This window comes from Corvus moneduloides, chromosome 4 (assembly GCF_009650955.1).
Source record: "Corvus moneduloides isolate bCorMon1 chromosome 4, bCorMon1.pri, whole genome shotgun sequence".
Taxonomy (NCBI): domain Eukaryota; kingdom Metazoa; phylum Chordata; class Aves; order Passeriformes; family Corvidae; genus Corvus; species Corvus moneduloides.
In genome coordinates this window covers 4,974,546-4,996,639 of record NC_045479.1, presented here as the reverse complement: position 1 = coordinate 4,996,639, position 22,094 = coordinate 4,974,546, and the positions used below count along the sequence as shown (strand labels likewise).

The 22,094-nt window shown below is 45.5% G+C and overlaps 1 protein-coding gene across 3 annotated transcripts in view; it reads left to right on the top strand.

The window, feature by feature from the left end:
- Positions 1 to 21,909, top strand: part of BCL2L13 (BCL2 like 13) — a 40,080-nt gene extending 18,171 nt beyond the window's left edge. For all 3 annotated transcript variants that reach the window (XM_032107485.1, XM_032107486.1, XM_032107487.1), the window contains exons 6-7: positions 3,785 to 3,928; positions 14,183 to 21,909. In XM_032107485.1, the coding sequence (XP_031963376.1) occupies positions 3,785 to 3,928; positions 14,183 to 14,992 (954 nt within the window). In that variant the 3' untranslated portion in view covers positions 14,993 to 21,909. The remainder of the gene's footprint in view (positions 1 to 3,784; positions 3,929 to 14,182) is intronic.
- The last annotated feature ends 185 nt before the right edge of the window (positions 21,910 to 22,094 follow it).

The following is a 22,094-nucleotide window of genomic DNA, read 5'->3' as shown; positions in this document are numbered from 1 at the left end:
TCAAATTCATCACCCTAATCATTCTCTGATGAGTTCAGTGGGTACTAGAAAAAGAATGAAAGAATGAAGTAACTACTTGCAAATTCGATCACAATTTGAGTGTTAAAATGTAGTCTTAAATTTAAATTAGAACAAGAGCTCTTTTTCCCCCTCTTTACCTTTTTTTGCCAGAAAGACTTTTCCCTGACTAGATTTCCCTGCTTACTTCAGAAATTGTTCATCTAACCAAGGGTGTGGGCACTTGTAAAAGCAGTTTAATAAACACTGCATGACAAGTTACTGCCCATGGCTCCAGCAATTATCATTGCTTTATGTGTGTGCTCTTTCAATTTGTCATCTTGTGATTCACAGCATTTCAGTTTAAACAACCATGAAATCTGATTATCAAGAAGGTGGCTTAAGCTAGCACATTGTACTTTTCAGCTGGTGAAAGCTAAAACCAAGCATAAAAACAGACATTGTGGCTCAGCTGGCAAGGGAGGAGGTGCATGGGGTTTCTCAGGTCAATATGCTTTGGGTCCCCACCTCCTGAAGATGCAGCCCTGGGTGGCTGAATGGGCTGCATTTGGGGGTTTAGGATTCAGCCTTCATTGCTGCTGCATTCCTGCAGCCCCTGGGGCTCGTGGGCTTTGGTCCCCATCAGCTTGTGGGGGAGAGCATCATCCAGAACATGTCTTTGTCATCAGCTCTGCTTGCCCCTAACATTTGTTGCTACAAAACATACAGTCCAAAAGCAAACCAGAATGGAAATTTTGTACCCTAGCACAGCACCTGTTTGTATTGTTTTTGTGGTAGCTTGGAGCTCCAGGAATGCCCAGCAGTTCCTTCAATAATCCTTGTTTTGAGGAGATGGAATACATTTGTGTTGGTTTCATTTCCTTTTAATTTCCTTTATCATCTCAATCAGAATTGTATTTTATAACAGAAGAGATCTAGATACCTTTCCTGCCATCTCAGCCCAGCTTAATTCTTTCCCTAAAGAAGCTGTTAGAACAACATGTTGATGTTGAATTCTACAAAGGAAAAGGGTCTTCATTGTCTGTTTGAAATAAGGCTCTCATTAAAGTAAAACAAATCCCAAACCACCACAAAAGGGCCAAATTGAATTTCTATAATAAAATAAACGTAGTAAAAAAATTTGAAGTCCTCCACTGCTGAGTTTTCACGCTTTTTGCTTAAAACTGAATGTTATATACACATCTACAAAATGCATAATCCCACTTTTGTGCATCATCTGAAGGGATAACAGATGCTGAGAGCCAGTTGAGCTGGTGAGTGGGTTAGCAGTCATCTTAGTGTCCCATTCTTACTGATTAATGGGGGCAAAGAATAATGCAACAAAAATGTAAGAGATTAATGTGAAGAACTAGATTAATTTTAAGTTGAAATAGTCAAAAGGTACACAGAACTGCAATAATTTTGGATATAGCTTCCTCAAAGCCTGTGAACTTTTTTTGTAATATTTTTTTGGTGTACATTTAAATTTGTAATACTATACAGTGGGATTGCAATAGTAGAGTGGACCCTAGTGTTTCATTTACACTATCAGCTATCTTCTGATAGTAAAGTGGCTTTTGTAATGATTCCCTAGAAGTTTTCTCCTGCCAACTATTTTTTGTGTATGCTTTTCTTCGGTCAAAATATAAATAGCCCCTAGCATTCCTTCCCAGGCATCCTGGTGGAGGGAGTTGCAGTTGCTTTGAATTGCAAAGGCTGTATTTTTACTTGGCTCTGGTTAAATCTCACCACCATTCCCACAGCTACTCTTCTGTACAGAATGGTGTTGTTATCTTTTATGGAAGTACTGCGAGGTGCTTTCTTTCATGAGTTTAAGGACAGTCTTGTACAAACCTTCAGGATCCTGTTCCTACTGGGTCTCAGAGGCAGCAGTGTCAGTAATTTCAGCAGGAAAGGAAAGCTGGGTGGTGTTTGTTGGTCTGTGCAGGACTGGATGTTAGAGTTTGAGCTTGGTCCCTCACTGTGAGGCCTTGAAGAGGCTTGCTGAATTTGGGGGGAATGGATGAATTAGGCATCAGGTTGGCAAAGGAAGAAGGTAATAATCATGTTCACTATGCCAGCGTTTGAGCTCCCTTCATTTCCCAAGCAGCCTTTCTTGCCTTTGTTTCTCTTGCCTTCGGCTTACAGTAAATGTCAAATATTTTGAGATCTCAGTGTTCATGCTGCTGTAGAGTTATGTGGGTGTGCCCAAAGCCTCTGAAAGATGCCTAGCCTTGACAGCTTGGGTTTTTTTGATCTAAAAAGACTGAATTTTCCTCTGACACGTCACCTTGACCTGCTCCTTATATCTGTGCACTGATCTTGCACCTCTTCTGCCTTCGAGTTGAGATTAATTGCAAGAAACTCAAAAAACCCCAACGCTTTTAAAATTCTGGCACCATGACATTCCTACTGAAGTGTTAACAGTTACCAGTGTTAACTGTTCATCACAGAGCAACAGTACTATAACCTGTCTGCCACAGTCTTGGACTCCTTTGCTAATCAGCTGGAGCATTTTAAATTTATCAGATTATGGGCATTTTTTAGGCCCCATCTGGTTTTAGTAGTTAAGCTCAGTGTGAGGCCACCATGAATTTAGTACAAATCTCAATTTCAGCTTACTTTGTCTATTCATCTTCCTCCAGCTTCGCACCCTAAGGTGTGATTTCTGGGAATAGTAATGCAGGATATTTACAGAAAAGAAAACCAGGCTGAAGGGGGAAGAGACTGGAAAAGGAAGGAGGCATTAGGAGTTCAGTATGAGCAGTAGTAGAGCCTTCATCTCCCTTGTGCAGCTGGGAAACAGCGTTCCAGGCTGCACAGTGAATAGATGTACAGTGCAGTGGCCTCAATTAAAATGCAGTAAAACAAATATTATTCTCTTGTGTCATAATAATGCTTTTTCAGATGCTAATGACTTCGGTTCATACCAGTTTCCTGACCTTGGCGAGGTGCTGCATATAAACATTGCCCAGAGGGCCACTTGTGTGCTCTAGGAGAATAAATTTAGAGCGTAAAATTTCGACTGCATGTTGTTTAGGCAAACAAAAACATAATTTCAGAAGGAAGTGTCTAGAACTGTATAATGTGAAGGAGGTGGATTCGCAGAGTCCTGCATCTTCCAGAGCAATTTAGGTTAAGGCTGAGCATTCAGTTAAAAGGTTTCCAAAGAGGAATGGGAGTAGGAAATGAGGGAGGAAAATCTGTATGTGTTAAATTTGACATCAGAGGGAGCATTTGACATGGGAAGGGCTTTGTGTTTGTCATTTTAAACATGTTTGTAATGTTATGTTGCTGGGTGGAGGTGTTTGTTTTTGTCCTGTCTCAAAGCCAAGTGTGAACTTCTAAACAGACTGTCTGGTGCCGTGTTCCTGTTCCAGGATGTGTATGAGTGTGTTGTTTGCTTTTGGATGCATATCCCTTCAAGCTATTTACAATGTCGCATCTTTCCACTTCTGGGGTAGCAAGTTCTGGACCTGTTCTGCTTCTCTACCTGAATCCTGTGTTGGGAAAAAAGTGGGGCTTAAGAAAACATTTCTGCATGTAGTTCTGTGAAATTCTCAAGAATTTCAGACTGTGGGTTTTTGCTTAGCAGGTTAAGTGCTTCTGTTTTAGTGCATTTTATTGTTTGTTTGCCTTGTGTCTTCTCAGAAATGAAGTGTATAGTCCCCGGTATATTTGGACTTGAAGATTCAGGCCTTTTCTGCGGACACATGAATTCTGTTCTAGCTGCACAGTAGTATTGATAATGCTTTCTGTATTTATTCACAACTCTTGTTTTTTGAAGGTCTTGGTGCCCCTGGTTCTGTTACAACAATTTCTGATGGAGTTGACCAGACGGGGCCAGGAACCACTGAGTGCCCTTGTGAACTTCGGGGTGACATATCTAGAAGATTATTCTGCAGATTATATCATTCAACAAGGAGGATGGGTAAGAAGACCTTATTTCTAAGTGTGATCCTAGTAGGAGTGAAAGCTGAGAGGGGTTGCTAGAAGTAAGCAGATGCAAGAAGGAATGCCTCAGGAAAAGAAATAAAACAATAATTGGGGGTCAGGACCAGCAAGGGATCTTGGGCAGTCATCTATTTCTCTTCTCTGCTCCAAGGCAGAACTGACTTTCACCCATTCATTTCTGATGTTGATATTAAAGACCTGTGTGATTGGACTCCACAATTTCCCAGACAGTCTGTGCCAGTTCTTTGCACTTCTGGTTTGTTGGATTGCTGCTGAAATTGAAGAGGTCCTTAGGTGTCAGATAACAATTAATTTTCGTAGAGAGTGTGTTAAGGTGCTAATTTGTTGCAGTATGGTGAGCTTTGTGCTTCCCTGTTAATATCCATGGAGCGCTTCATTTGGAAACGGACACCCGTAACAAAAGGTACTGTGCCCAAGAGGTTCCTCTTTTTAATGGCATCTTCATCCTCTGGTGACTGCTGGAAAAGGTATATGGGTTTTTTCCTCTTCTTAGATTTCAGAGAGTTTCGTAGCAGATCAGTAGTTGGGGAGCACTTCATACAGAAATGTCAATAGGTACTAACTTATTTTTATAATAAGTGATAAGATAGCTAATGCATATTAGACTTTGTAGCTGTATGGGAACATGCATAGAATGAGCAATCAGGATTTCTTTGTGCTGCATTTTTCCTTGTAGAAATCTTTAATTCATGGTAACCAGTGTTCCTGAGTCATGGCGTGCTGAGAGAGTTTCATTTAGAAATACTTCAGAAATGCAGCTCACAGCTGATGAGCTGGGTCTTGAAGGCTGAGCCTAAGATTACTGGGTTTGGGAGCAATGCCAGATTTGAATGGAATTAATCTGGGATTTGTGAAATGGCTCCAGCAAGCTGATTCATTCTAAAAGGAAAAGCTGTTCAGGAAAACCCAGTGATTAAAAAAAAAGTGCTAGTAGGAAAACTCTCATTCAGAAGCTTTTTGTATTTCAAGAGTTTACCTGAGGGTTTTTTTAAAGAGCAGCTTGTTCCAGAATTTCTGCACATCTGCACCTTCTTTATCTGTTCCCAGCAGTTGTGGAGGATAGTTCCCAAGGCCTGCAGGAGGGATTATTTGTCTCTAAGGAACAGAAGCACTAACAGTGTGCAGCCAAATGACCTTAGGTCATTTGATAAATGCACTCATACCTCAATGTTTTTTCATCCCAGGGCAGGCCCTTACTGGCAGCCCTTAGACAGATCAATGTCAGTACTTTTTTGCTTTTCTGCCTTGTTTTTTGACCTCCAAAAGGGCTGTGCTCTGTTTTCCAGCACGGCCTGCGAGGGAGGAGGCTGTGCTTTGTGTTTGGGTGACTGTGCAGGGATGTACAGATCCGGGTGCTGGTGTCCAGCAGGCTCTGAGCGTGGCTGTGCACATCCAGCCAGGCAGAAAATCAGACTGACACAGGCAGGGCAGCAAACAAGCCAGAGCTATTTTTGAAACAGCACAAGAGGCGAGGAAAGAGACAAGGTGATGAAAATCCTTTCCAGATGAATTAATGTAGCTGCACTGACCTTTGTGAGTTGCTCTGGGGATGGGCTTGGGGTGCCACTGGGCATGTGGCTTTTTGTGGAGGAAGGGGAATATATGGTTATATTGTATTTTTTCTTCCCTGTAAGGAAAGGGTTCATTTTTACCCTGTGGCTTGTCTCTGGGTTTGTTCTGAGTCTGTGGGATGGCAGTGCTGGGAGCAGGGCATGGGGCCAGCGTGGGAGAGGTTGTGTTCTGAGAAGGGCTGGGAAGAGCCCCGCAGGCTGGTAGCCACAGGAAGTGTTGGAGTGTATGCATTTTTTAAGGTAAGCATCTGCCACAGGGGCTCTGTGGGCCAGATCAAGTTGTTAGTAATCGTTTGCTCGAGCCATAAGGGCAGTGTATAAACCTGGGAGTCTCCAGTGACTCGTGTTGCTGTGACAGTAAGAGGTTCAATGTTTGTGTTACTTTGGAGTGGTATGAAGATAGGTCTTTCCTGCAGCTGCTAAGAGCTTGCTTAAAAGTGAGAAGATGCAAGAATAGCCTGTCTGGTTTTCAAGTCAGCTTTTCAGGGGCAGACCTGAAAAGCTCTGTAGTGTCTCATCCCTTGGCACCATGTAATTTGGGATCGTCCTCAATTTTTGGATTGAGGTCAGCCTTTGCCAGGAGGGGAGTAGCCAGTCAAAGGTAAGGGGTCAGCAGAGCCCTTCCTGTGCCCCACTGCAGATCTGTGGAGTCGGAGTTGTACAGAGCTGTGTCATCCCTTTGCTGCATCATTCTGTGCAGCCACAGTGCGGCTGGAGGAGCTCCCAGGGCTCTGCATGTGTGCGAGACTTGAGGTTCCCTTGTGGGCTCAGGAGGCCTGTGGGTCCAGGAAAGCATCTGGCTGAGGCTGGTGGACAGCTGACAAGAAGCAAAATTTCCAGCTCAAGGGAATAAAGGTTTACAAATTGGGTAGCTGTGCAGATTTCAAGAAATTGGCATGGCTTGTGGGAAATGAGAAATTTGATACACCGGAGGATGAGAAGTTGCATTTTGGTTTTCCACGCCAGTCCCACAGAGATAGGGTGCTGAGATGGTGTGTTGGAACAATGAGTGTTCCCCTCCCATTCTCCCTCCAGGCACTAAAATGGTAATTCAGCTAACTTTTGGTGGCAGTGTGGGACTGGTGGGTTGGTTGGTGAGGGAATGGCTGGCATATTTTTATGCTCCCTCTTTCACTAATTGCTCTGACAGGTTTGGCTGCAGCTCTTGCATTGTTTGACTCTTAGTATGGCCTCTCTTTTGGAGCAAAAAGCATTCTGGGCATTCCAGGTTCTCTAAACAGACATGTGGGGGCACACATTTCTTCCTCCTGACTAATGGTCCTACTAAGACCTTCTTCCTTTTTCATCTTGAGCCGTTGCAAAACAACACCCAGCCTCATTAACAAGTAGCTTTTTTCTTTTCTTTCCCAAAACCAATGTTAGGGCTTAGCCAACAGACATGCAGTGTGTACATGCTCTCCCCACCCCTTCCCTCATCTCCCCACCCCTTCCCTCATCTTCCCTCCCCTTCCCTCCTCTCCACTCCCTTCTCTCCTGGTACCTCCCCTGCCTTTTTGCTCTCTCTGACTCCTCCGTGGCTCAATGCTGCTGCATCAGAAGCAATTCTTGGTCTCCTGGAAAAGTGCACAGTAAGACCAGTCAGTTGGTAAGGATTTTTTCCTGCTTCCTTTCCCACCCCTCCCCAAATAATTTATTTCTCCTCAAGTCCTGCAGATCCTGTTTTCCATGGTTAGGTTTCATCTGTGTAGAAGTATCTGGGAATGCCTATAAGGAGGAAAGAGTGTAAGATTTCTTGGAAGCTAGCTGCCTTTTTTTTCTCTCAGATTCCCATTCCTGTTAGCAGCCCCTCTGCTTTTCCCTTGTTTGAACCTGTTTATCAGCGTGCAGTTAATAACCTTTCTTCTCAGCACAAGCCTGGGAGTTATAATTGTGACCCATGGCAGAAATTGTCTCTGCCTTCCCAGGGGTCTTGTCTCATGAAGTTCAGACCTGGATTTGCATTTAACTAGTTAACTGCCCGTGCTGAAGGGAATAAAAGTAAATTTGCTTGAAATCTGCATAGTGTTTACAGTTTCGTGTCTCAGCATTAGAGGAGCTGTTTTCTCCGTGTCTCCAGTGTTTTGTCTTGGGCTTTGCAGCTGGTTTAGTTGTTCTCTTTGCTGCTGGTGATTGAATAATACACATATTAGAGAGTGTTAACAATCTGGAGGAGAAAGAGAGTAAAGAGCCAATTGTCATCGTAAGGAACCGAGGTAGTCAGTTTGTGCTTCTGGAGATGAAGATCTCCTTCTGCAGCAGTCCAGGTGTCTGCCCTGGGAATGACAGTGCAGAAATAGAGAGACGTGCTCTGCTGGAGGACAGAGAAGTAAGTTTAATGTGGCAGAGATGCAGGAAAGGGCAGTCTAGTTAGAGGAGTCCTAGCAAGGAGTTTTCCTTTCAAAATAACTATGCTTTATGCTTGTATCGTCGAATACTGCAGTGAAGTGTCCACTTTTATTTATATGCAACTTCTTTGGTACAGTAATAGATTCTTTTAAAATTTTAGGCACTGTGGCTGAAGGACATTAAATGGTAAAAGAGCAACTAGATCTCCTTTCTGTTTTCCCTTCCAATAACTTCAAATCTGAACAAGTGGTCTATAAAAAACTGAATTTACCTCATTTTAAACCCATAAGACTGAAACCTTAAAGGGTGTTGCTTTGGTGCTGACTTCCTGCCGGTTGTATAGGTTGTATTGGAAGGCAGGGATGGAAGAGGATCATTTCTGCAGGCTGTTGTAGCTAAAGCATTCCTTGAAGGGAATGGGAGTGGTGGCTGCAATGTCAGAGTGCTTTGATGTGGTTCACTCGACCTTTTTTTTGCTTTTTTTCTCCTTAATAAAAAGTGCAGTCCTATTTGTAAGAACTCTACTCTCTTTTTCTTGGCTCCACCTATCTTGACGGTTTCAGAGGGATGAACAGAGGGGCACAGTAAGTGCCTGAGGGCTTTTTGTGACTTCTTTATATTTTAAAATGTTTTGTTCTGGATCTGAGTGTTGTCAGCAGCTCCTTTATAATCCATTGCTCTGAAGGATTAGCCGGGTGGTGCTGTCAGGTCTGACTTCCATGAGGGTCTGAAAAGGTTTGGTATAATGGGGCTGGGGATGGAGACAGGGAGCAGATGGAGCGGCAGCCTGGGCACAGCCACGTGGGAGTGAAGCTTCCTGACCGCAGCAGCCATCCCTGGGCACAGGCACCCCTGCTCCAGCACACAGCTGCTCCTCTGCCACAGCTACAAATCATGAAATAGACACATTCCCAGCTCTAGGGAAGTTTGTTGTTGTGGGAAGTTTGCTTATTTCCCCGAGGGAGGTGTCTTAGGATCCCTGGACACAGGCCAGTTTGTCCCTCCTTGCCTCTTGTTTTTCAGACACTGGATTTTAAGCACAAGTGCATTTAATGGGTTCCTAGTGCTCATTGCTGTGACACTGTTGGTGTGGGGAAAGCAGCTGTAGAAGCATAGAATATCCTGAGTTGGAAGGGACCCACAAGGATCACCGAGTCCAAGCCCTGAGTCACACCATGTGCCTGGGAGCATTGTCCAAACGCTTCTTGAACTTCATTTCTCTCTAGGATAGTCAGGGATAGTCAGTGCCCTCACCTAAGAAACCTTCTAGCTGAGTTGAGTGTTTGAAATTTTTATGATAGCCACTATTGCTCTCCTGGGATAATGTGTTCTGCCAGCATTTCCTCTTGAACCTCAAGATACTGTTTTTCTCAGGGATTTTATATGGCTCTGTTTAGTTTTGTGTTGAGGGGTTGAAGCCCAGGGAACGTGGAGATTTTTTCCCCTGGTGGCACTTTCTGGCCTGTACAGAATTTCTGCCTGTGTTAGAAAAAATCAGGGTCTGGGGTGTACAGGTGGCTGGGCTGTATATTTTTTCAGGTGGGCTTTTTTGTGTCTTCGGAAATGGGTTTTGTGTGAGTTGCCTGTCCACATCATTCCTTGTTTATACTTTCAGAACTGAACCAGAGAGACCAGTAGAGCTTCTAAGAACACTTAAAACCAAACCCTAGAAGAAGCTTCAACAGGAGTTAGGCACAGTTGTTTTGCATTTTCCTGCTCTTTGGAGTTTACAGGGCAGGGCATTCAAAGCCTGCTCTAAGATGCAGCAAATGCTCTGTTGGACACCTTAATGGGGATCTCTTATGTTCACGGTCTAATCACATCTCCATTACAGATGCAATGTGTGCTGCTACTCCTACTATTTTTGGTAGAGAAAAGAGTTGCTTTTATCTTTGAGACATTCAGAATTTTGATTTCAATATATCTCTTGGCACCAGAAGCAGCTTCGCATAAATGATGCTGGAATTACTTAGTTAAAGGTTTTGCTGTTTAGCAAATACATATTGTAGTTAATGAGTCTGTTTGTCTGTATACACTTAATAATAGACATATTAGAAAACTATGAAAGATAATACAGACAACATAAGAGTCAGTTTCTGTGTCTTGGGGGAGGCTTTGTTATGTTTGCTGCCTTTAAATCATAATTGAAAGTTAACAGGTGTTTTTAAGTATCAGTTCTATACTATATTACTGGAGGAGCTTTCAGACAGTTCTGTACTATATTACTGGAAGAGCTTTCAGACATTTTTTCCCTTCCTTTCTTAGCAGTGTGCAGTTGTCCAGTGTAGCTCACCCTGTAGCATACTGGCTGTAGCCCCTCCTGAGGGCAGGTGTGCCACATTTGTTAATAGTGCTTCCTGTCATGTGCAGAAGCATCGTGGAACATTCCTGCAAGTCAAACCCCATAGGCAGAGGACGGTGATTGATTCTGGTAGCTGATCTTTTCCTCAAGACTGCCTCATGGCACGTGGCTATTCTTGCTGTTCTAGCCAAGCAGGGAAGTCTGCAGTTCTCTGTCTCCTCGTAAGTTGTGCCAGCTCTTCCCTCAAGTGGCAGTGGTTGGGATCAGGAGTGGCAGGAAGCTGCAGTGAGGGATTTGAGCTTCTCTGCCACACCTGACGTGGTTCTCTAAATATGCTGGATGAGGAGAAGCACTCCCAAGTTTGCAAGTTTCCCACTGCAAATATGAAAAAGAGCAGCTATGATCTTTCTGGTTTGAAGCAGTAGACTGTCTGTTTACAATAAACAAAGCAGATAAAGAAATGCTTACATACATTACTTGCTTACTATTAAATCTAAAGTGTAGGGCTTATATAAGGCCTCCTCAGGTTATTAAAAATCCTTCCACATGTTTCATCCTGTCCTGGAATAATCTGCCTGCTGGAGCTTTGCTTCTGGGTCACATCTGTAGATGAATCAAGAGAATTGTCCTAAATGTCATTCAGTTTTTATTGCAACTGCTCTAAAAGGGAAAAAACCCCACCAAAGTGCAAACCTCAACTGAACCAGCACAAAATCCGAGCTTTATCCGCTTGACTTTACGTATTAAATCTTAATTCAGCTCAAGAAATATTAATCATGTATCCTAAATAATGCCTATTACTGTCTGGATTTTCAATTAAAGCTTCATAAGCTTTTAACGAAAAAGTGCTGGAATTACCCACTGCTAGTGTGTCAGCTCTGCCCCAACCTTCCCAGCCACGGGCAATCTGTCTCTCCAAGCCTGGGGAGTTGTGTCCCTGAGGCACTGACACGGAAGGTAAATTGTCTGTAAAGACAGAAAGGAATCAGCCAGGCTGCATAAGGCTCTGATTTATGGGGAGCCAGCAACTGATAACTCTTTTGAGGTCAGCACAGTTTGCGTGAGAAAAGGAACAATAAAACTCTTGAGCCTCTTGGGCCCTCCTCCCTCCTGCTGAAGGCAGGCTGCGTGTGTAGTGTTGGCACACGTATTAACGGGGTGTTCGGAATGGGGAGGATTGCCCCTGTTCCTCGTGTAACCATCCCTTCATTTCCTTACCCTCTCCAGAGCACTTTATCCTGCATTACCCTATGCCCAGATCTTACCTGTATTTTGTGAGAAGCATATCTCCAGTGAAAGTATGTATTTAGAAGTCTCAAGGTGGTTTAAATTTCAGGGCAGTCTCTGTACACGCTGTCCCCACTGACTACAGGTGGCTCCATCCTCCCCTCCGTGGGCTGCTGAGTCATGGCTCAAAGCTTTCACCAGTGCACAGTGTGTGACTTCAGGGGAATTCAGGCTGTCTGAATGTAGCCCTTGTTGGTGCTTTTTTTGCTACAATGGCCAGAGCTCACAAATCCTCAGCAGCATAGTGTGTTTTTGGAATATTTTGGTATATGCCTCATGCTGAGTGAGTCACAGCAGCATGGGTACGCTTCCATTGGAATGTTAAGAGCAGAGCTGTTATCAGCGGTGTGTGCCCCTGTTCTTTCTTCTAATGTCACACCACAGATGTAGTCTAGTGTGTTGTGATGTGGTGTGGACAGGAAATAAATTCATCCTGATTTGTGGAAGTGTAGAGCTGAACAGAGAGGAGGATAGTACAGAGGTTCGTGAGACTGCAGGTTTTACCCCTAATTATTTCATTGTTTGATTGCCATTTTTCTGAGTCTGTGTCACCTGTGGAAGTAAAAAATTGGCTTCGATTGTAGGTGTCTATTAGTGGCTTATATTCCAGTGAGAGTATTGCCTACTTTAACAACATCCAGAGTAAAACCTGATGGTCAGAGGAGTGAGCGTGCAATCTCAGAGTGTGTGGGCAGCGGGCTGCCTGTCCATTCTCAGCACAGGGTGGTGGAAGCCAGCCACAGTGGCTGACCTGTGCTGTGCTGCTCTCCAGTGTCTGCTGGAGCAGGACAGCTTGGTGCTGTGTGTGGAGTCCTGTCCTCCCACGCTGCACAGCAGCCCTGGCCCACGCAGCTCAGTACTTGGTCTCTTTGGATCCAGTAACCTCTGCCTTTACTTAAGTTTCTTGGCTCTTTTCCGTCACCCTTAATTTGTAATGCTGGTTGCTTCCTCCTACGTGTAGAGCTCTATTTTGTTTTAACGGCCTGAGTTGGATTAAAAAAAAATGAGCTCTTCTACTGGAATGTGACTTTCAAGAGGGTGCTGGAGTCTTGACTTGTCAGTGCCTGCTTGCAGAGCAGAGCTTGCTTTGGGTTTGGCATGTGGGTGGTGTCTGAACATTTTTACAAATGTAATGCTTTACTCATTTTTATTGCATTCTGAATTAAGACTTTGTGGTGATCCTCAAGTGGTTAGTAAACAGCTTAATTGCTTTTAACCCTTTCCCTGAGGAACTCTGTGCATCCTTTCACTTCAGTTTCTGAACATCTTACCAAGCTGGATCATGTTTCCCACACCTGAGCAGTTTAAAAGCATTTATGAAGGAAAGTTCTTTTGTAAGTGTTCTATAATAGTCCTTTGTCCATGTCCTAATATCTTCCAAAATTCCATGGGCTGAGGGTTAAAAATATCTCTGCAAAATAAAAAGCGTGTTTGTTTTTAACTGGGATCAGTTCCTGACACAGGACACTGTGTGGATCCATAAAAAGTTGTGAAACAACCAAGGAGGTGTCTTGGAATGGGAAACTATAGGTAGGAATCAAGCCCCAAATTCACAGGTGTTGGGAAGGGTTTAAAGCTCGGAGTGCTTTAGGAGAGCTATTGCATGCAGAAGGGAGAAGGAGAATGAATGGAATTTTTTGTTATGATGGACTGTACAGGAAAGCTTGGAATTTGCACAGAAGGGGCTCCTAGCACTGCAGTACTTGGTAGAATGTTCAAATCATTTTTGTTACAAGCAAGAAAGTTACTGAATCTTTGTTAATTGTTTCACAGACTTCTATTATATGGCATAGGAAACTTCGGGGTTCCTCTCTGCTGCCATCTCTTTGTCCTCAGTTCAGTGGGGATAGAGTTAATTTTCTTCCTAGCTGGTACAGAGCTGTGTTTTGGATTTAGAATGAGAGTAACATTGATAACACCCTGATGGTTTAGTTGTTGCTGAGTAGTGCTACCCTTAAATCAAGGACTTTTCAGTGTCCCATGCTCTGCCAGTGAGGAGAGGCACCAGAAGCTGGGAGGGAGCGTGGCCAGGGCAGCTGATGCAAACTTGCCAAAGGGATATTCCATACCATGGACCATCTAGCCCAGTGTATGAACTGGGGCTGATCACAGGGAATCAGTATTTTACACTTGCAGTTTCTCCAGCTGGAGCCCACTGTCAAATTTTCAGGATGCCTACAGATTTTCCCTAGCTAAATAGAAGCAAGCAAACCCTGTCACCGTCTCTGGGTGTCTGTGCTTGGTTGGTTGTTTCAACTTCAGTTGTGTAGCCAAAGTTATGACGGCCGTCTTCAAAAGTAAACTTGTTTAAGAATAGCTAAAATGGTAGTAAAATACTAGAATTACTGTAGATTCCATCTTGTTGGTACAAAGTAGAAATACAGGCTTCAGATAGCACTGGAAATGGGATAAAATTAATGTAAGAGGAACACTGTTAGATGAAAATGGACAAGCAATAGAGAGCACTTGCACAGAAAGGAGTGGGGAGTGGTATCGAGCACCTGAATTTGCTTTCTTTTTCTTTGTTCTGTTGCAGTTTGGTTTCAGACTTTAGTCTGAAATGTAGGTCAGGCAGCTGCTGCTCCTGCAGAGCCCCTCTCATCTTTCTTCCAGCTCACAAAGTTTCCAGGTGTCCTGTTCTCCCGTACAGGGGAGGGAACGCTGAAGCCGTTGTTCACATGTTGTGTCCTCCTTTTGTTTGTAGGGAACAGTCTTTACTTTGGAATCCGAAGAGGAAGAGTATCCCGGGCTCATTGCAGAGGACAGCAATGACATCTACATCCTGACCAGTGACAACTCAGGACAGGTGAGCCCCCCGGAGTCCCCCACGGTGACCACGTCGTGGCAGTCGGAGAGCCTGCCCGTCTCCCTGTCGGCGAGCCAGAGCTGGCACACAGAGAGCCTGCCAGTGTCCCTGGGACCTGAGTCCTGGCAGCAGGTGGCTATGGATCCTGAAGAAGTCAAAAGCCTGGACAGCAACGGAGGGGGTGAAGAGAGGAGTGAGAACAACTCTTCCAACTCCGACATTGTGCATGTGGAGAAGGAAGAGATACCAGAGGGGATTGAGGAAGCGGTGGTGTCAGCCGGCGCTGCAGAGACCATGCAGGCAGCGTTTCCAGAAACCTCTGCTGCTTTACAGGAAACAAAGCCTCCTGAAATTGCTGCTGCTGAAAAAGCACATCTCTCTGCACTGCTGCGTACAAAACAGGAGGAAAAGGGAAAAGCAGCTGAAGAGCTTATTGAACCTGAAATCCCCGTGTTAAGTAAACCTGTCCCAAAGTTAGCCCCATCAGAAGAAAAGGCTGCACCAGAACCTGCGAAAATACTGCTTCCAGGGGAAAAAAAAGTGGGGAAAGAGGGCCATTTGGAAGAAATAGAAGAGAAATCCTCAGCTGCAGAGGAGAAGCCTATCCTATTGCCAGAAGGGAAATCTATACTGCTGTATGGCGGGGCTGCTGCAGTTGCTATATTGGCTGTAGCAGTCGGAGTAGCGCTGGCGCTTAGGAAAAAGTAACGCAGCTCTCTTGAGGAGGAGGGGGGAGAGAAGAGAGCACATCCAATTTTTGTAGTTGTGTTACCTAAAGGTTGAGCTGCCTGCTGTTTAATTGGACATTTGAGTAACTCAGTGGTGATGAGGTGAGGTTGTTCAATAAGCCTCCAGCTACGGACAATCATGTTTTTAGTAGAATTGGGGCGGGGACTGGTTTTTCGTGATTAAAGTATGGGGGTATTTTTAAAAAAAAAAAAAAATCTGCAAATTTAAGAACTTAAGTGCAGGTGCTGAAGAAAGGGGTGCTCATACTCTAGGAACTGGAACAGAGAATCCCCAGGGGAAGGGGAGAGCCAGCTGCTGCCAGCCCCTGGAGATTTTGGCTTCTCAGATTGACCGCTATTGCAGCTGTGCTGTCTTGTCACTTCCTGTTGCGCCCCTGAGCCCCTCCTAACAAACATTAGCCAACCTGAGTCCTGTAGCGAGAGGCTGGTCTCCCTTTTGTCTCAGCTTCCTCTCAGGTACAGCACTGCTCCTCATAACCTTCCAGGTTCCTCCTAAGCCCCAGTGGGACAGTGCTTATTCTTACCTCTTGGCTCACACCGGTTTTGGCCCCTAACGTTTACTGGAGCCCCATCCTGTGAAGATGCTGCCTCTCTATAGCTGTATTATCTCTGAGCATCCTGGTGTTCCTGGGGCAGAGGTGCTGCCCAGGAGGGTGCGGGGGGACACTGCTATTTGCTGGTTTGAGAATCCATTTGCTCTGCTCCTGCCCAGCCCACTTTACTGCAACTCTTCAGTTATCAGAGGTACGAAATTCATGCTGGACACGGTGCCATTGGGATCAGTACTCTGATATCTGGGGTATATTCAGCAAAAATACAGCAAAACCGTGTGGAAGCAAGGCCAGTGCCTCAAGTGCAATTCAGATGTTAGACGCTCTGCTGTGTCACGCTGCAGTCTGCATTGTCTTTCCCAAGTTAAGCACAGAGTGTATTTAGTCCTCACTTGGTCTTGCCTGTGACAGAATCCCAGATATATAAAGCAATGGATTCTAGTAACTGAGCAAAAGAGCATTAAACATCTCTATCTGCTTCTTCCTGACCTGGCCCGGAGTGGTGTTCAGTGCGATTTCTTTTGCCACTGTGAATCTGTAATTAGCTAAGCTTACAGCTTCACAAAGGATGAGCAAGTTACTTTGGCAAAAAAGGAAATGCCCCTTCCTGCAGTCACAACACTTCAGGTGTGTGTGGAGAGAAACCTTGCAAGTATTGCCCTGCTCCTTAGTCGGATCCAGCCACAAGCGTTGCTCTTTCAGCGCGTGTTTGTGTGTCTGTCCTTGTCCATCCTGCAGCTCCGTGGGCAAGACCTTGGGCTTCCCAGGAAGAACTGTGGATGCATCTCTGAGGGTTGGTGCTGGCACTGTGGCTTAGACCAGATGGAGGAAGGTGAAAGGGAACTCGTGATAATGTAAAAAACTAAACATGAGCTTATGGGAATCTTCGCAAAGCACAAAGATAAGGTACTTTTATTTCTAAATAACCATATCAAGAGTACATCTCCTGATGAGCCTGTTTCTTACAGGATCTCAGAATGAAGAGATCTTAGTATATTCTCTATTTTAGAATATTCTTGCTGCATTTTCCTATCCCAGGATGCTGGAAAGTTAGTCAGAATGTGTCAGATTCTGAGGAATTATTTTTGTTTAAGCTTTTGTGAAATGGATTTTTTAGAAAACTTACTGGATTTTGAACTCTGTGTGTGTGAAGTTGAATATTAAGAGGAAGGGTTGTCATGTATATACTGCTGCTGTGGACTGAACTTGGGAGCTCTGGAGTTCTGGACTGTACTGTTGATCGATTGCTCTTCTTCCACGTACAAAACATAGTAGGTTGGCCTTATCAGAAAAAAACCCCCAAATCTTTTACCACATTGCTGAATGAGATTGACTTTTTTTTGCCATTTTCTGGTGCCCTGCTGGTACTCGTTGTTGTGCTGTGTCCGCAGAATGGGTCACTGGGACCTCTTCACGCCACATACTCTGGTGTCTGCCTTCCCCCACCACAGCAGTTCCCTCTCCTGGCCCCTTGCAGGAGTTCCCCTCACGTGGAGGAGAGGTCTCTTCATGCTCTGTCACGGACATGCAGGACCAGTTTTGCTTCGTTTCACGTGTCGTGTTTATCGAGGAATGCTGCAGTCTCTGAGGTGGCAAGGGCAGCTTTATTGCTTGGTCAGTCAGGGTAGGGCTGCCCCTCTCCTGCTGCTTTGCTGGTGGCTTTGGGTTCTTCTCTGGGCACGTTCTCTGTGGGAGAGAACTGTTCTTAACCTACAGCCTCTCCTTACTGAAGATGATGAACCTACTTTTGGTACATCCCCACCTCTAGCCACACAGCAGGTTACTCTGAAGCAGAGATGGAGTCTGTGGACACTGGATAAGTTGTGAACCGACGGGGGGAGGATGGAGGCAGGGCTGGTGTTACTTCATCTCTTCTGTGGATGTGGTTGTTTGGGTAGTAGTGTGGAGATGGGTAGAGGATAGACAAGAATAAATCCAGACTGGCTAGGGAGGAAATTCCTAACTTACTGGCACAAGGAGCCCAGTGGGGCATGAAATAAAAAGCTTCCACGCACAGCAGTGAGAAGGTGGCAGTAGCAGTAAGGAAAATAGATTACTGTGTTAGGCATTTTTGTGGTCAGGCAGAAGCCTTGAGTATCCGGTGTGTTGCTACATGTAATGGAGCGTCAGTTGCACCATGTTTTGGTTGCTTGGTCCTTTCTTTATAAAATTCTTCTCCTTTTAGGGTCTTTCAGATTTGACAAGTCAGCAAGATTTTGTACCCTCTTGTCCCCCACCCCACTGACCACGTGTTCAGAAAATTCCTTGTATGAGTCTTTCCTCCAGGAGCACTCTGCCAGTTAACAAGGTCAGCTGTGGGGTGACTTGAGTCAGAGTTTGGAGTCCTGTGGTCAGAGCTGGGACAGGCTTTGTGGAAGTCACCAAAGGGTGGATAAGCTCAGATGGCAGCGTTCTTACAGACCTGAGTGAGAGGCTGCACTGCTAAGAGGTGTGAATTAGAAAATGGAAGTTTTCTTCCCCCCATCTTCAAGTATATTACAGTATTCTTGAACTGCAGGGTCCAGTTACCCCGAAAGGTATGATGCAGCCTCTCTTCAGTGGATCTCTTGTAGCTGGCAGAGGGAAGGCAGGAGCTATATACTTAGAACAGGGCATATAGAATTACTTTTGCTTGTTTTGCTTATCCCCTTCCCAGAAGTGCCTCAATATCTGTCCTCGAGTGGCCTCTACTTTAACAAAATAATCTACCTTAGACCCATTCTGTCTTCACTTTATCCTTAGCATACCCTAAAGCTGAGATGCTAAAACAGCAGAGGACTGGATCTATGAAAAAAGTGGCAAATACTTAGGGAACTGCAGTGGGCAGCACGCTCAATAAAGAGCTGTCAGGGGAGAGGCTTTCTCTCTAAGATAAGGTGCAACTTAAATTCAGCTGTGCTTAATTCTAAGCTAGGCTTAGTTGGGCACTGTGGCTGGGAGCTGGGCAAGGACTTTCTTAAGCTGGCACTGCAGGAACAAGAGGCTGAGAGCAAAGACTGAAACCCCGATTCCTCTGTTGCCCAAAAGCCCAAAGTGCAGATGCGGAGCCACGTCCCAGCCTGTTGCAGCTCTTGGGTGCTGGGTGGAGCCTGGTGGCTCCTGCCTCCTGCATCCCTTGAGCTTCAGAACATCCAGGCTGTGAGGCTGTAGGTGGCATGGCAGTGCTGAGCTGCTCAACTGGCCCAAACAGGAATATTACTGGGTGCACAGAGAGGCAGCTTAAAAACTCAAGGTTTTGGTTCTCACTGGTCTGGGTGGATGCTGAGTAGAGGTTCTCATGGTGGGAATTCGGCTGCTGAAAACTACTGAAAATGACTTCAATCTAAAATACTAGGTCTGGCCCAACAAAACAAGCAGAGGCAAGGAAGCAGCACTTCTGCAGCTTTCTGTCCTTTCAGATGTGAATCTGCAGGTACTCACCAGTCCAAAGAGAAGCCCCAACCACAGAGCCGGGCAATGCAGCAGAAGCGTGGTCTCTGTTCAGTATTGCACTGGGGTTTGGTAAATTCTGGCTGGGGGTGAAGTGCCTGTTGTGGTGGTTGCAGTTTCTTTCCTAACTTGCCTTCTGGAGAGCAAGTCAGTGTTACAGGAATCCATCCTTGCTGTCTGCAAGGGCTTCATTTTTCATCCTGCCTGGGGCTGTGCTCAGGCAGCTGCAGCTCAAGGGCCAGGTGGAAGCTGCAGTGCTGAGTGCTCTTACACAGGACAAGTTTTGCTGCCAGAATCCTATTTCCTTCCTTCCCACATAGCACCGATCACAGCTAGGCTAACACTTGGGACTGGATTTTTAAACTAATTAATGCTTTCTAATGGTCACAAACGAAAAATTTAATTAGCACTAAACAAGCAAGCTTCTGAAGTTTGGTCTTCTTCCATTTTAATGATTGTAGTAGATAAAATAATGTGAGGGTATAACCCTTCGCTGTAGTTAATGTCAGTTACAGAGGTATGGCAGTACTGGCAAAGCCCTAGGAAGGTAGATCTTGCTGTTCTGGCAAAAAGCTAGAAATGCTTTTGTCATTGCAGTCTCTCATTCACTAAGCCAGAGCAAGCTCCTGTTAGGGAATTTGAGAGTGTCTTTACTAGATTCTTTTGCTGTGAAATGGGGGAGTGGGATGGAGAGATGCACATGGCCAGCCCAGCTGTGATGGCTATGGGCATCAGAAAAACCCAGGGCTTCAGTAGAATGTCACATTCCAGGCTCTATTTGTGTCTGCTCATATTGGAGCACAATGGGAAAAATTCCTCTTTAGTATCTTTATTGATGATCTGGATGAGGGGATTGAGTTTAACATTAGCAGGTTTGCAGATGACACCAAGCTGGGTGCAAGTGTCAGTCTGCTGGAGGGTAGGAGGGTTCTGGGAGGGACCCGGACAGGCTGGAGCAATAAGCTGAGTCCAGTGCTACAATGTTCAAGGAGACCAAGTGCCTGGTCCTACACTTCGGCTACAACAACCCCCTGCAAAACTACAGGTTGGGGACACAAACTACAGGTTGGGGACACAGTGGCTGGACAGTGGCCAAGCAGGAAGGGGCCTGGGGCTATGACTGACAGCAGCTGAACATGAGCCAGCAGCGTGCCCAGGTGGCCAAGAAGGCCAAGGGCACCTGGCCTGCATCAGGAATATGTGGCCAGCAGGACCAGGGCAGTGATCCATTCTTCCCCTGTACTCGGCCCTGCTGAGGCTGCACCTTGAGTCCTGGGGCCAGTCCCAGGCCCCTCAGAGATGCTGGGGCGAGTCCAGAGAAGGGCAGCAAGGCTGGTGAAGGCTCTGGAGCACGAGTCTTACAAGGAGCAGCTGGGGGAGCTGGGAGTGTTCAGCCTGGAGAGGAGGAGGCTCAGGGGAGAGCTCACCACTCTCTACAAGTACCTGAAAGGAGGCTGGAGCCAGGTGAGGGTCGGGCTCTGCTCCCAGGAAACAGCAACAGGACCAGAGGAGAGTCTGAAGCTGTGCCAGGGGAGGTTTAGTTTGGACATTAGGAAGAAGTTCTTCACAGAAAGGTGATTGGGAATTGGAAAGGGCTGCCCAGAGAGTCACCATCCCTGCAGGTGTTTAAGAAAAGACTGGATCTGGCACTCAGTAGTGCCATGGTTGAGTTGGCAAGGTGGTGTTTGGCCATAAATTGGACTCGATCTGGAAGGTCTTTTCCAACCTATGTGATTCTGTGAAATATGGAGGGGTGAAGCACAGTATCTGCTCTACCTAGTGAGGGCAGAAGCTCTGCATGACTGTATTTGGCTTGGACTGCTTAATTTCAGCACTAGGAGGGATGCAAGAACAGTATTGCTTTGACTTCATGTACGTACCCGTGCTTAAAAGTGCAAGCTCTGTATTGCCATTAAAAAAAAAAGGAGGGGGGGGGATGTTTATAAAATTTAAACCAGCACTACTTGACTCTGGTAGACCAAGCTTGCAGGGCCAGGTCTAGGCAACAGAACTCAGTGTGTGTCCAACAGAGTGACCTCTCCTAACCAGGCCTTGGCTGGGGAATGACAGCAGCTTGGAAGGGTCAGTAGTGTTAAGTCCAGGGGAACCACAACACATCACTCACATCCACCTCCTTAAGTAACTTTATCACTTTTTTTTCTACGTAGAGCTGACCTTCTCTCAGTCTCTTGGGTAGGCTGACTTGCTTCCTCCAAGCTAGAGGTCTATGGTCATGCTGTAGAAGTGGGGGAGCTCCTGTTAGCTTCCAGTGGAAGCTGCTTTTGATCTCCCTGCAGTATCTGCAGGGCAGGCAAGGGACACTATCGACATGGACACAACAAACTGCCGAGGATGCATCTTACTGCTATACCTGTAGGGGCTTTGTCCTCATTTTTAACTTGCAGGATAAGCTTTTATTCAAGTGTAAACCTAAATCCCACTCAGACCAAAAGAATGCCACTTGCTTTGTTAAGTAGCAGAGACTAATGGGACTGACTGAAGCTGCAGGTTAGGGGATCTCTTCTGCTAGGCTGCTGCTGGGTGTAAGCAAATGGTGACAGACTTGCAGGGATTTTGGATTCTGTTCTCAAGAGGCCTGCCTGGGGGAAGAGACCCTGCTGCTCATCAGGTCACCCATTATCCCAGGAACTCGTTATACTGTTCCTTCCAATATGCAAGTGCAGCCCTCTTGGGGAAAACTGTCTAAAGCTTCGTGTGCCATTTGGTTAATAAAAGTGTTTCCACCTTGACAAGAAAGTTCTTTCCAGCGTCATGGTTCAATATATTCTGTTCAAGTGAAAGGGTATGTACATTTTTTCCTTCTGCTAATGGGACACTGCTGTAAGACCATGCCCCCAGGTTGCACTTTAATAAATGGTACAGTTTTCAAAAACAACGTGTAGACTACTTCTGTGCTTCCCCTCTCCCCCCGTGTTGGTGCAGGCACCGAAAGAAAAGGTGGTTTTATTTACATGAAACTTGCCTGCACAGGGACAGGACCAGAGTGTCTCTACTGCCGCCAGCTGCATCATAAGCCATGGTGAATTAGAAGAATGCCATGAATATTTGCACAAAAGAATT